The sequence below is a fragment of the Rhipicephalus sanguineus genome, unplaced genomic scaffold (assembly GCF_013339695.2).
Source record: "Rhipicephalus sanguineus isolate Rsan-2018 unplaced genomic scaffold, BIME_Rsan_1.4 Seq2422, whole genome shotgun sequence".
Lineage (NCBI taxonomy): Eukaryota > Metazoa > Arthropoda > Arachnida > Ixodida > Ixodidae > Rhipicephalus > Rhipicephalus sanguineus.
Window position 1 is genome coordinate 47,494 of NW_023614849.1, and position 15,023 is coordinate 62,516.

At 46.8% G+C, this 15,023-nt stretch overlaps 1 protein-coding gene across 1 annotated transcript; it reads left to right on the forward strand.

Annotated features, from left to right (window-relative positions):
• Positions 1–3,943: 3,943 nt before the first annotated feature.
• Positions 3,944–12,676, forward strand: LOC119376833 (solute carrier family 52, riboflavin transporter, member 3-B-like; the record flags this gene model as incomplete). The annotated part of the gene is made up of 2 exons (XM_037646527.2): positions 3,944–4,204; positions 12,480–12,676. Coding segments are annotated over exons 1-2 (458 nt in total), but the record flags the coding sequence as incomplete, so codon positions are not given.
• Positions 12,677–15,023: the final 2,347 nt, after the last annotated feature.

Sequence of the window (15,023 nt, forward strand, 5' to 3'; positions counted from 1 at the left end):
TGAAATTAACGGAACGGCCGCAAGAGCCCTAAGGCCGTGGAATGTAAATCATGCTGTTCATGACATGCGTGTCATGATTTTCATGATATGACCTGTCATTTATGTTTGTGATAAGGCCATGTTATGACACACCAATTTTGGTACACATCCGATTAACGGAACGGCCAGGGAGCCCAAAAGCCGTGGAATGTAAATCATGCTGTTCATGACATGCGTGTCATGATTTTCATGATATGACCTGTCCTTTATGTTCGTAATAAAGCCATGTTATGACACACCAATTTTGGTATACATCCGATTAACGAAACGGCCAGGAGAGCACAAAGTCGTAGGCGGCTAGATAGATAGATAGATAGATAGATAGATAGATAGATAGATAGATAGATAGATAGATAGATAGATAGATAGATAGATAGATAGATAGATAGATAGATAGATAGATAGATAGATAGATACGCTCAAAGTCGCAGAAGTTCGCTAAGAAATGCTTCGCATTTAATATTTAGTAGCTACGAGCTTGGTAATCATTGCCAAAGTCATTTTTTTTTTTTTCACTTTCGAGCCCGTTGTCTTGCTTGCCTTGCCTAGTTTGTGAGCTGTCGCGCAGCTCTATCCGCAATGTATCGTCGATTGTGGTCGAATTCTTTCAGAAAGTTGGCTGTATTTTCGCCCGGCTTCAATGATATCAGAATTTCGGCGCGTGCGATACTTGCATCACTAAACGCACGAACAGCATCGAATGTCGCAACCCTTAAGACTCTGAAGCCTAAACAAAGACAACAAAGACGCTGTGACGCAATTCCAATTAGCTCAACACTTCCACCGCACAGTTTGCACGCGCAATTCTGTATAATTGCATCACAAAATCATTAATAATACTCATGTCCATTAGAGCGCACCCGTTGTCACCCGTGCTCGCGATTCGTCTTCAAGGACGCTGAAAAGAGTGAGAGGTTCGACGATGAAGAGCTTTCTGGTTCAGCGTTGAGCACTTCAGTACGTCGCCGGCATTTATTCGCATTTACAAGAGAACTGTATTGGTTCCCTCGAAATTTACACTTGCTGAAGACTTTATTGACCCTGAGCATCTCAGCTTATCGACAGGCACGACTGACAGAAGGTGTAACGAAGCTAGGAGGTGAAAGTGCTAATAAAAGGCCTACAGCGTCTTCAGACTGCCTTAGAAGTTACCCGACAATTTCTTATATACAGCTGTCTCCAGGCAGGCATTTGGCTTTCGTACAGGAAGCATCTTTTTTAGAAAAATGGACTGCAAGCACGAAGCGCATGCGGGTGGTTTGTCCTGGGATGCGTGTTCGCACACTACTTGCTTCCTGAATAACTGGCTTTAAGTAGAAGTATGTAAAATATGTACAAAGAGATACAGTACCCAAATTGCAGAAACAAAAACAAAAGTTCTTTTCAATTTTGTCTTACCCTCCTGTCAAGTTGTTACCGTGTTATAACCGCTTTCGCTAACCAGATAGTGAACCTGCTTTCTGCATTGCCGTCTGCAAAATGAACCTGAAGTGGTGAGCAGCCGCGTGCGAAATCTGAAGAAAAATTTTGAAGGGTGGAATTGTCGGCTAGTTGGTTGATCATATCGTAGGGGAAACAGCGCGAGGACCAGGACATAAAACAAAATTGGACCATCTCCCCGAAGGGAGCGCTGATGGGATGCGAAGCAGCAGCGTTGCGCACGGGTGGCGTCACGGGTTGAACGGCGCTAACGCGGGGGCTGCGGTGAGCGCTGCAAGATTCGTTTGAAGCGAAACTCGGTGTAGCGTTTACTGGTGTAAACGTTTGTTTGAAACGCAGACACGGGAGGCGAGCGGGCGTTGGAGCCGGCAGCTGCGGCGCTCCGGCGGGTGAGGGAAAGAGTGACGTACGCGCGCACTTGCGAGGGAAGCGTGCGAGGGGTGCGTGACGTCAACGCCCAGCTGCGGCGTGACCTACTTGGCACCGCTCCAACACCTGCGCCCAGGGAAGCGCGTTGCCTCGCGTTTGTGCGGACGGACGGACCGCGTTACACAGGCTAGTCAAAGAGCTGCTACGCATCTGAAACATAACGCCACAGCTGTCGCACAAGGATGACAACGAAGAAACCGATGTAACGTCTGTAGCTGCCACATTGACCAACTCCCCAAAGCAAGGTCATCCTAGTCTTCCAGCGTTGGAGGAAGTGCGTCGCGAAATCGAACAAGTGCAACCGGCAAACTTCGACACGGACCAAGCAGAAAATAAAACCGCCAGATCCCACGCATTGTGGGAATCGATGTAAATGCGAAGCAGGCAGCAAAGAGCTGCATGCATCGCCTTGTCTGTTATTGAGAAAAATGCGTGTCACTCATGTTATTTATGTTCGTTACACAGTAACGTCGCGCAATACCAAATTCCGGGTAGACCAAGCTAGCGAAACGGCCGCCAGCGCACCATGAGCGTGGAACGTAAGTCATGCTATACATGACATGCGGGTCATGATTTTCATGTTAACTCATGTTATTTATGTTCGTTACACAGTAACGTCACGCAGTACCAATGTTGGTATATATCAAGCTAGCGAAACGGCCGCGACGGCACCACGAGCGTGGCATGTATATCATGCTGTACATGGACATGCGTGTCATGATTTTCACGTTAGGGCCTGTCAGTTATGTTCGTCATACACCCTTGTCACGCCGTATCAATTTTGGTATATATCAAATTAACGAAACGGCCGTAAGAGCACCAAGACTGTGGCATGTATATCATGTCGTTCATGACATGCGTATCATGATTTTCATTTTATGACTCGTCATTCATGTTCGTCATACAGTCATGTTATGTCATACCAATTTTGGTGTACATTCGATTAACGAAACGAGCAGGAGAGCACAAAGTCGTAGCCGGCTAGATAGATAGATAGATAGCTAGATAGATAGATAGATAGATAGATAGATAGATAGATAGATAGATAGATAGATAGATAGATAGATAGATAGATAGATAGATAGATAGATAGATAGATAGATAGATAGATAGATAGATAGATAGATAGCGTGTGGTTGGTTACATGTGGTTGTAAGGGTGTCTTTTGTCCTGGTCCTAGCGCTGCTTCCCCTATCATACTGGAGAAAGAATTCAACGCTTGTTCCGCCCCAAGTATAAGCTGTACGAACTGCGGATCAGCATTCACCTGTGTTCCCATTGTGCATATCTGGTTTTTATCTGCTCTTTTCTGTTCTTTTCTTTTGTTTATCTGCACTTTGCTGCTCTCTTCGTGTGATTATGTGACATTTTCTATCATTTTCTACTCTTTTGTTTAGGTTATATCTGATTTGTTTTGCGATTATCTTCTTTCTGTTCTGTGGTCTGCGTTTTACTGTTTTTATATAGGGGTGTGCAAATTCTGAATTTCGGAATCGAATCCAATAGGAACCGAATGGTAACGACCTCAAATCGAATACGAATACAAATCGAATACTGTTCGAGTAGTTTTCGTATAATAAGAAAACCATTTTCCAAGCAGCCCTATACTGGTAATGTAACAATTTTTTTAAAACAGCCCGAGAATTGCACTACATTTTATTTAAAAAGTGGGTATCGTCCAGTGGCGCATCGAAAAATTCAAAATTAATGAATAGATTAATGAGTTTTTAATACAGGTTTCATAAGTAAATTGTTTCAGTTATTGACCGTCAGACGTTGAGTGATCACCATACGCGCATTTCACTTGGTCTGCCTATTGGTTGATGTATTGCTTATGATAGTTCTTTTTGCGTATTTTCTAAGTGCATTCAAATACTATTTATGTTGCTTTAGAGTCTTGTTAGCACGGAATTGTGTGTAATTGCGATGCTTCTCTTGCTGAGTGCCCGACAGTTCTTCAATAAATAAATGATGCTGAACGATTTACCCGCAGCAACAAAGTACGAGCAAAAGAGGACGGGTCTAAGAACTCAGCATGGACGGCTCCCCGGCGCCAACAAGCGATACGGAGCCCCAGCGCCCTGCTTCCAGTAGGTGGGCGCGGATTCTAGTTTCAATCTGTTCGCTGCTGTTCGGTGTAAGCGCCTGGGTGAGCGTGAACGGACTCTGGGTTCAGATGCCACTGCTCGTGCCTGTACTACCGGAGGGATGGAATCTCGGCTCCGTGCTCGTCATTGTCATTCAGGTGGCCAACGTGGGACCGCTGGTTTACACGCTTGCCTGGAGCCACCTTGGGGTAAGCCATTTCTGCCTAGCACCGGCCGTCCTTTGCTGCGTTCTACGAATAGCATACTCTCGAAACTTAGTTATGTTTAGAGTTCACCGACAACCACTGGGATATTTCAGAGCGATTGCTCTAGTCCTTTTAGCACGGACCCGGAAAACGACCTTGTGTGCGCGTTTGACCTTCAGCCAACGTCACTTTCGTTCTATGCTTGCTCGCATGTGCGTCGTCACAGCAGCGGACATGTACAGTGTCGCTTTTTAAAGACGATAGTCTTTCTTGAGGAACTTACACGCAGAAATTTTGGTCTGTCTGTCTTTCTGTTTGTCTGTCTGTCACCCGATTCAGCGACCCGGCCAAAGTTGAACCACTTGCTTACCGCCCACCCATCTTAAACTGGTACGGCTGTTTATACCTGTGAACGTTGTCGATCAAAAAGTAAATATTACGCATATCTGAGGCGCAACATGACTAGGTAAGTATTAGGTGGTGTGTTACTTTAATAGCAAATACATATATACGTTATTCTAAAGACCATAGTTTCTTAAGCTGCGCTGAAAATGCCTGATGCGCGCCGACGAAAGCCCTCTGCCACGGAGGAAGGACGCCCTCTGCAAAAGCTCATGTTTCCCAACGTATTGCCAGATGGCGTCCATATCTCACGCAGCGCCTCCTCTATCGTTTTTACACGGCATTTGCAGCTGAGCACGGAGATACGCGGCCAATTTTTTTCCCTCTCCGCGCCCGCCGCTCGGCGAGAGGCGCGAGCCGGCGGCCGCGCGCGCTCCTCTAGGCAACTCCGGTCACGGGCGCCCGCAATACGAAGTGAAATGTGGACAGAGTGCCGCTGCTTGCCACACAGAGACCCGCGCGACATGCTTTCGCGGTGGTTGCGCGCTCCTCTCCTATCGCGATAGTTTAAAGGGACCGTCTATCGCCCTTCATCGCTTTTATTATAATAATTTTTTTATTATCTGGGGTTTAACGTCCCAAAACGCTTTTATTATGTTTTGTACAGCAATAGAAAGCGTACCGTCTGAAGTGTACAACATAGCAGCGGTTTCTCTGGAAAGTGAGTAGAAATTTTTAAAATAGAATTTTTCGATCTGCGTTCAGGCTTCTTCCAGTGGCGTGAAACATGCCCACAACACTGGTTGGGGGACGCGATGGGCGATTGTTGGACCGGTAAAAATTAAAACCGAAAGCACATGTGATTTCTGTACGATTGTTTTATTTTCGCTGAACACTAATGTAATGAATGTAACAGCGATTTTCAGCGCGCCAGCGTGTAAATGAAGCCCTATTATGCGATTACAGAACACTTGTTTTGCTGTAATCGCGGTCTATGCGTTTAGCACTGCTGCCGCAATCCAAGCCAAGTTGATTCATCAAAAAGAGACAATAAATGCACGCCTTCAAAGCGCAGCACGTTTGAGACATTTTAACAACAATACAGCGGCACAATTGAAGGAGGCGAAATCGAAGACGGAGCCGCAAGCAGCGCCACCGGGCGCCATTTTCGATGCGTGAGAAAAAAAAGCACAAAATTACTTTCTGACGCAACCGAAAGCTGCCTCAAGTGCGTAAAATACAATTTCAAGTTATGCATGTTTGTTTTTAATACAAAATGAGTCTACCAGCAAGGATTTCTTGTCCTATACCAGTAGATTGAGCACATCGCTGTTGGGAGACGCTAGCGGTCATCCTTTCCCTATTTTCAACATCCAATTAAAAGTATAATTCTTTTTTATGGGGCAAAAGCATGCTTGTTGCCGCCGATGTGACGAACGATGTTCTCATTTTCGCCAAAATCAGAAAATTCTTTCCGAGCGGTAGACAGTCCCTTCAAACCGCGTTCAACCACGCATATCTTCTAAAACTGCAATATGAACAGCGTTTGATAAGCGGTCCAAATATTACGCGCGTCGTGGCCTTGAATTTTTTTTTCCTTTTTTTTTGTCGGCGCAATCGCCGCTCCTTCTGGCTCCGAATAGCGCTGCGCCGGCGTGCGGTGGCACGTCGTCGGTAGCAGCAGTACGTACGGCGCTACATTTGGCCTCAGGGATCGTGCGATGGTGCCCCTTTCCTCAAATCGGTCAATACCGTTGCTGCACGCTTGGCATTTTTTGCTGGTTAGCTTGCCGAGAGAACAGAAAGCGATTTGTGGCCGTCATCTGCGCTGCAGAGTGCAGAGAAATAATATTTCTTTCAAAAGTTCACGGTAGCGTGGTATATAGATTCACACAGGCACGTAGATTCACACAGACCCCCGAAATTCGTCCGGCCTTCTATACTCCCGGGAAACTTTTGTTTTATTTTTGCCATGGAAATACTTTTTTTCGGACAGTTAGGCCTTGGGCCCCCCCCCCCCCCCCGGAAAAAAAATCCTGGCTACGTGCCTGGATTCACAGGGTCTTCACATTATGTTAGAAAGCGTGTTGCAGGGCGCCTCCAATGTACCGCAGAAGTTGCCTGCGGAAAGCAACCAGTAATTGTAATTTCAAGCTACTTTTTATCGCGTGTTATGAGATCCGAACAACAGCCACTTTTGGTGGCGTAGTTGTCCGCCGCCGTCGTCGGTGTCCATCACAGCTATCCCGCATATTGGAAAACAAGAAGGGGATGGGGGTGGGGGTTTGAAGCAGATTCGAAACCAGGCTTTCTAGGTGGCAGGAAAATGTTCTACCCCACAGCCATGCTAGTGACAAAAGCTCTTTCAGATGAAGAACCAACAGAAGCGTCACATATGACAACAAAACGCGTTAACACATGTAATATTGCGTGTCAGAAGATTATTATCGCACCAGGCCTCACCACTAGGTGATTTGCGTAACCAGTTGGTGGTTTAAAGCTTCCCACCCATTACAAAAGGACCAGCCAGAATTTTAACAAGAAAGTGTTTTATGCCGGGTTCCACCAAGACTTCAGTGACGTACTTCCATCGCGGATATGACGCTGTAAAATGGACGCGAACGGGTGAGAAAGAAAAAGAACTAAGAAAAAAGATCCACCGCTGGGAATTGAACCTACGACCGCGCGGCCGCGACGGTATGCGCCCGACGCTCAACCGACTAGTCTACCGTGGCAGTGGTGAAAGCTTCACGAACGCGCTTTATATCTTTCACACAATCTCTCTCGCAAGATGCTCTCTGTTGGCAGTGTAAGTAGGCGCAGCGGAGCGGGGCGGAGCCGCCGTCTGTGAGAGGTGAAAAGAAGTATATTGCGTCATGATCGACACTTACTAGTGCTTACTCCGAGATTGCCTGCGATCTCGGAGGTCATGGTTAGAGCGTCTCCATACCAGCGAGGGACACTGGCCGCGCTGGAGTCGCGGAGGCACTCTAGACGCAGTCACGTTCTTTGCCGTTCGCTTCGTGTTAGCGTGTGGCAGCTCATCGGAGTAGTGCAGCTTCTACATGCACCAACGGGATTTCTCCGCCGCCGACTGCTTCGATTGCGAGAGCACCTACTAACAAAACTACTGCAATGCGCTTTGCAGAAAGGACGTGATTTCGACGGGTGAACGCCGTGTTTAGATGGAGCGAGACACAGGCCAGCGGGACGCGCGCGTTTGCGACTCAAGCTACGAACTTCTATCTCCGTGTTGCTGAAGCGCAGTGTGCTAGTGTATGCACGAGCAAAGGCGTCGCGGTTACCGATTACTACAAAGCGCACACGGTGCCGTTTCTCTACATAATTGACGGCGTTTTAAAGAAGTGCATATCGAGTATAAGTGTTGATTATGAGCTTGTTGACGTCATCTCTACGCCGGATTCACGATTTGCTGTGTCTAAATTTATGTTAATATATGTTAACAACTTCAGTTACCACAACAGTTTAATCATGATCATGGGCGTTATTCGTCCCGATGGAGACATGCCAGTAGGCTTCAGCATGGATGCATCCACGTCAAACGCTGCTATAACTGCCAAACACGAATAGACATTGTACTAGCTCTATGTCACTACACAATAAGCACTACTTCCGTGAAGACACGTTTCACTTTCGTGTTATACCGATTCTTCTGACGGAGGGATCAGCCATGTTTTTATCTTTTTTTCATCATCACATCACAGATGTACATATTGCCTTAGAAACACGTAGTTGGTGCATCGCAACATCGCAAAATGTGATAATTTACTGCGTGGGGGTTACGTTGCAACTCTATTTGCAGTAATCATCCCACGAAAGTTTACAACGGGCTCTGCAAAGGCCCCTGCTCCAACTTACTCTCTTACTGTGCGGCGTGTTCCGCACGCGCCTGGAGCCTTTTTCGTTTCTTTATTGGTATATCCTACAGAAGTCTACTATACACGTGGAAGTGTTTGCATTAAGCAGTTTAAAATTAATTACTCACGCTTTGACTTGGACAGTCAATGTGCCTTTCCTCGTTTTGAATGCCTTCCATTTACGGGATGCTCGTGATAATGACGCTCACTCAATTACGCGTTCATTAATTGCTGGTGTTATTCTCATATGCGGCATGTATGAAGTGTTCCTGCAATTCCAAACGTTGTGCTGTTCATATGCAACGTTTAGCTGCACTCCTAATCGTTTGCACTTATCATTCGGTAAACTCTCATGCTGTGTATTTAACAGAAGCCAAGGTCAGGCGTATTGCTTTCTCCTCAAGCCTTGCGCAAGGTGGATCATCGATATAGCACCCGACTTCATGTAAATTAATGACTGACGAGAAGATGTAGCGATCCTTTTGCACCCGTCTAAAGTACTGTATTTATCCATTGTAGTGAAACCGGTATCGCGTACAAATACAAGCACACGTATATCCCTCGTTTTCGTCCATGTACAGTGCGAACTATAAAAATATTTTCACTCAATTACTTCTTTTTCTCTTGCGTCATAGTGCGCGAAACACTGCCCCAGCGGTACGTGAAATAATTACGCACAGGAAAAAAGCCTGCGTCGCATTAAGGCCGCGTGTTAGGCCCGTTCACACCGAAGACGCAGTGGCCAAAGCGGCGAAGCGGATTTTCAACGTGGCGAGGCGGCGAGTGCGCGTACCTTTTCAGACCACACGGCTCGCCTGGCCTCCAGCGCGGCCGAGGAGAAGGGAAATCTCGCCCTTTTGCGGAAGGGTCGCCATCACGTGGCACTGCTTGTCCAATCTCGACACCCGAGCCGCTTGCGCAGATCTCGCCCCATTCCCGGCTCAACAAGATGTTTGCTACAATGACACCGGCGCATGGCGTTCTGGTTAGCTGCAGCACAGCAGAGAGCTGCCGCGGGTGATCCCCGAGGAATCTGGCTCACCATCTCGTTCTTCGCCGCTTTTGCTGCCTGGAGAGGAGGTTTCTACCGCTTCCCGCTCATACACTTCGGCCGCTCCGCCTTCTGTGTGAACTAGGCCGCTGCTGCAACTTGATCCGTGGCTGGTTACTCCCGACGGCGGTTACGACGAGCGGCATTTAGAGCTTCTCTAGCCTCTTCCACCTTGGCGCACTTGCAACGTGCACGTGTATGCTGAGCCACGGCCGGGCTAGACCGCACGCACGCGCGCGCTCGCTTCTTACGGCCTTCGCATCGGGTGTAGTACATGCCTCTCGCCGCTGCTCTGAGGGGGGCGCTGCGACCCTGACCCTCCTCCGCCGCTCCGTGCAGCGCGCGCAACGCCGGTTCGGGCGCGCTTCTTCATTCACCGCGCGTTGAAAAACAAGTTGCCTAATCGTTGAAGACGCAAAAACGGTTTATTCTGACTTCTTATATGCGGAATGTGTATCGAGCTTAAGCTTATCGAAAAACATATAGATGCAAGAGCCGAAAGTACAGCTCTCCTCCATCAAACGTGTAGACGTTCTGAGGTCTGGAAATAAATATTTATTGCACGTAAGCACTCGCAAATAGTTGAACGCTTTCAAGTGAAAACTTTGCCGGACTTCACAAATGTCTCGTTCACAACCTAAAATGCTTCCTAGTCGGCTTTGTGCGTAGGTGGAAGGCTTGTCGTTTGCGTCAGTCAGTTGGTTTAAGTGATTGACGAGGAGAATTCTTAGGAGTTTTTCGGCTATGAGATCTGCGGATCGTCCGGGAGTGGCTGTCGTCAACGCCTTCGGACAGCTTAAGATGGGAGCGCGTTGCAAGTAGGGCTGGACTGCTGTTTCCAAAACTTCTAGTACATTCCTGCGTGGCAGGTGTTCAGAGGCCTTATCGAAAAAGACCACTATCTTGACCAAAAGAGTTATAGAAACTCAGGCTTCGGGTTGTGTAGTTCGTTCCTGTCTTGTGCTCGCAGTAGCTTGTACAGCTGATCTGCCTGTTGTTGGTCGTCAGCAGCGATGCGCAAGAGGTCAAATCCGAGGTCTGTATAATAATAATACGACGAGGAGAGTCTGAAAAGTGCGAGCGATTTGAGCGGTTGTACGTTTTAGCGGTGCGATTAGAGCGGTTGTGCGTTGTTAGCAGTGCGATTTGAGCGAATATGCGTATGCGACTTTGTGTTATGAGTTTTTGCGTTGTAACCAAGTTATTGATAATTAAATGTAAACTTCTTTTTCCCTTTTAACTGTGTGTCGTGCGTTGCGTTTTCTACTGTGTCCTTATTTTACGGCCCAGCCATCCTGACGCTAACAAAAGGAACGCAAAAGAGCTCGGGGTCCTCGGAATTAATGTTTCCAGGTGGTGTTAACACCAGGTACCACTCTCGGGGCGTGCCGTCCGAAGGGGTTATTCAGCAGCAAGAGTCCTCTCTTGTTTTTTTTTTTACTTTCTTTCCCCCTATACGCAGTTATTTTCAACCATTAGAGATACAACTCACGTACGTGTTTCAAAGAGCTGTCAAGCTGCAGACCGCAGCTTTTAGCTCTGAAAAACCACTCCAAATGTATTTGGAAAATAAAGAAAATAGAAAATAGCTAGCAAAGGGAAGGCGACCTCTTAATTGCGGCCTCATTGTCCAACGAGACCAAGGGCCAAAGTATTGGGTGCTCTCTGCTTGTAGAACAGGTGCAGCGTTGTTTATATCTCTCTCTGATCGTTGCCAGTGCTTCATGCCTCCTGCATTATGCCTCATGATGGTTATCGCAAACGCACACGGACGAAAAGAAGAAAAAAACGACGACACAAGTCGCTATCTAACAGTGAATGTTTATTGGAAAAATGACAAATATATGTCTAGAAATAGAACTGCGTGAGCTGCCCTTCTATCGCTTGATTGATGATGAAGTGTCTTTCCTGCAAAGGACGTAGTTTTGTTAGCTAACACGTTGTTATCTGTCAATTATATTTGGCACTGTGCGGGTTTGTTGTTTTTTTCTCTTTCTTATACATATATAATATATTTGTGATTTTTCCAATAAACATTCAGTTGTTAGATAGCGCTTTGTGTCGTCGCTTTTTCTTCTTTTCGTCGTGTTGCGTTTGCGCTAACCATCATGAGCATTTTTCAACTCGCCCAAGTCGCTACCCGTCCTGCAATTATGCCTCGTTAGCCGAATTCTTCCGCAGTTTTACTGAGTTTAAGCTTGTATTATCCACGAGCACATGCATGCATTATGCGGCGAGCCATCTGATAACATTAGTTTTTTTTTTTTTTTTAAAGGAAGACGATCCTCCCTCTACCCCCGACCTTCTTGAATAATCCCCTCCCTTTCTCCGTCGAGAACCCCGATTCCGCGGTTCACATCGAGCAACACTCTTGTGCCGTGTGCGCGGCGCAGGAGATGCACGGTCAGGTCGCAGCGCCCCTACCGCCGCCGGGCGGCGAAACATACTGAGAAACTCTCCCATTGCTTTCGCGACGGGTGAGAAGGCCGTAAGAAAAGAAGCGCGCGTGCGGTCTAGCCCGGCCGTGGCTGAGCCCGCCCGAAACTAACTCGCCCTCACCAGGGGTAAACTCCATTAACTCGAAGGCCTACCTTCCGAGCAAGGATCGGGAGCCAAGGTGCGCTACCCCATCCGGCGACCCGCAGTGGGGCGCTGGACTTGGGTATTACCCACCCCTGCCCTAATGTCCTAAATTAAAATAAGGTTTCTTCTTTGCCGCTACTAAGATCTGGTCATGTGGCATTTGAGCATTTTGAAGGCATGTTCTGGAGGCAACGGGGCATCATAGGCCAATGCGACGCGGAAGAGAAACTGCGTTGTTACCGAACCACGGAGGAAAATGTTTTGGAGGTTCGGCGCCCACAACTAGTGTATAGTCGTGGGCGATACTATGTGCACATCACGTAATAGGTGCGCTTTTTCTTATTTTCTTCTCTCACGCCGCAAAGACGATGTGGCCGCGCACCCTGAAAAGTGGAGATGGACGGACGTGCTCTCTTTCCGCCAGATTCGTTCCTCGGTGCACGCGACGCTGTTCGTGGGCCTGGCAGCGAGCGTGCTGATGGTGTTCTTTTGGCGGCGCACAGTGGGCGAGCACAGCGTCGCCTTCATCGCGCTTGCCTTCTTCCTCGCCTGCGTGGACTGCACGAGCTCGGTGCTTTACATGCCCTTCATGGCCCGCTACCCGCCGCAGTTCCTCTTCTGGTGCGTATGGGTGAAAACTTGCTGTATTTATCCAGTATTTTGTTATATTTGCCTAATTGCTTCTTCACGACGAAAGCAGTTTTCCATAAATGCGCTGTTCGAACTATATAATATGAGAAAAACGCTAGGGTTCTGAAAATGATTCAATTTTAATCTTCGTCAAACTTTTTCGCATCGTGGGTTAGCAACCGGTCCACTTTTAACCTTATTTAGTGCTTTGAGCATCAGCATATTTATTGTTTCCGTTCGGCGGCAGCCTTTCAGGGCAACTCAGATCGCTATCTTAAATATCTTGCCACGCCACGGTGGTCTAGTGGTTATGGCGTTCGACTGCTGAACCGAAGGTCGCGGGATCTAATCGCGCCCGCGGCGGCTGCATTTTCGATGGCGGCGAAAATGTTTGAGGCTCGTGTAGGTGCACGTTAAAGAACCCGAGGTGGTCGAAATTTCCGGAGCCCTTCACTACGGCGTCTCTCATAATCATTTATGATTATGCGGCGTCTCTCATAATCATTTTAGGACGTTAAACCCCAGATTTTATTATTATTTTAAGTATCTCGCAAAGTTCCTACCTTCGTGTTTAATCTGAGAAGAGATAATAACATTGATCCCAAGTCATTCTAAAAAAAACTGAAGCTTGAAACGGTGACCGGGACCTTGTGTTCGGTCTTATCTGCACACATCCAGCTGTTGTCGTTACGGCTGGCTAAATGCGTACGTCCATGCGTGTGCAAAAGAAAAGCACGTGAAAAACCTGCGCCTTTTGACAGCAAGTGTTCGCGGTACTATATTTAAGATATCTTCGTATTGAGCAACGGACCAATGTCAGCCATCAATGCCTCGCCCTTAGTGTGATTCAGCTGCAACTTCTTTCTTTATTGATGTACTCTGTTAGCCTTAATTGATATATTCTAAGTGGTGCATGTAAGCAAGTACGTATACATACCATCAATTTTAAATTGACCGCATAAACAGTATCTAAAAGTACATTGCACGTCGTCATAATAAAACCAAGAGAAAATAGTTACTTGTTGAAGGGCGACAGCTAATCGATAAAATACAGTTCAACAAACTTCGTTTCTGGGCAAGTTCCTTTATATTCGAAAAGAAAGCCAACATGTCGTGTATACTGAATAGTAACAGAAATAAAAAATACTGCACTGCATTCTGCTATTCATGTCCTGAAATAGAGCTGTTGTCCTGAGTTCAGCGTAACCGTTGTCCCGCTTCGAAGTCGCGCTTTGCAGTACTCCACGAAATACGTTATCCTAGGAATTGAAAAAACGAAGGCGGAAAGGCCATACAGTCCTTGCGCAGATTTTAATTTCTTTTGTGAGTTACTGTGTTCGTTAAAAGTGCGATTTATAAATACTAGACATTTACAAGTTTGCGACGCGCTTTTGTAGCATCTTTGATCCCAGGAGGGTCAGAGTCAAAGAACCCGCGCATATAAAAAAAACTGTTCTCGGAAGGGTAAATAAGACATTAGTAGTAAATAACGCTGAAAACGGATGACACGTACACCACAGGCGTAGCCAGGAGGGCGGCGGATCGAGGGGGGGTGGGGTTGAATGAATGAAGCTGTATATATATATATATATATATATATATATATATATATATACACTCACGCATACAAACACACGCATGAACATACATAAAGGACAGTTGAACCCACCTCCAACGCCCGGAAAAAATATATCTGGTGCGCCCTTGACGCACACCATACGGATAATTTGCGCAGTTTCAAACCGCGCCTGCACGCCCAACCCATCTTCATTTTTCAGTCGTAGCGAGAGGTAAAGGTTTCACAAGAAAGAATCGGCCGAGAAGAGAGCACCACGATGAATGTTCACAAAAGAAACGTGGAGTTTCAAAGGTAAGAGTGCGAAGAAGTTGTTTAGGTCCGATGCATATATGGTTGGAGAAATGAAAAAGCGTACATACTAAAATTGCGTGTATTTTAATGGTCTGTGAATGTTTTGGCCGTGAAATGGTCTTCATCGCAATCAGAACTTTGGCGAATGCCGGGCCGCCGCCGAATTGTTCACTAAAGCGCGCGAGTGTGTGCGCGTGCGTGCGTGTGTGTTTCTGTGTCTTGGACTGATCTACGGTAATAAAATGTATGAGGCATTGATGACACTAAGTGAAATAAATAGGGCTTAGCAGGGGTTAGTGGCGCGTGAACTACTTTAATACCCCTGTCACACGGCAAATGTAATGTTATTTACAGCTGATGCCATCCGTTTGTAATGTCATTTGCTTACTGTCACACGCGGAAACTAATGCCATTCGATGAGAAAGATTTCCTGTCGAATGAGTTCCCGAAACACATTCGTATTCGATT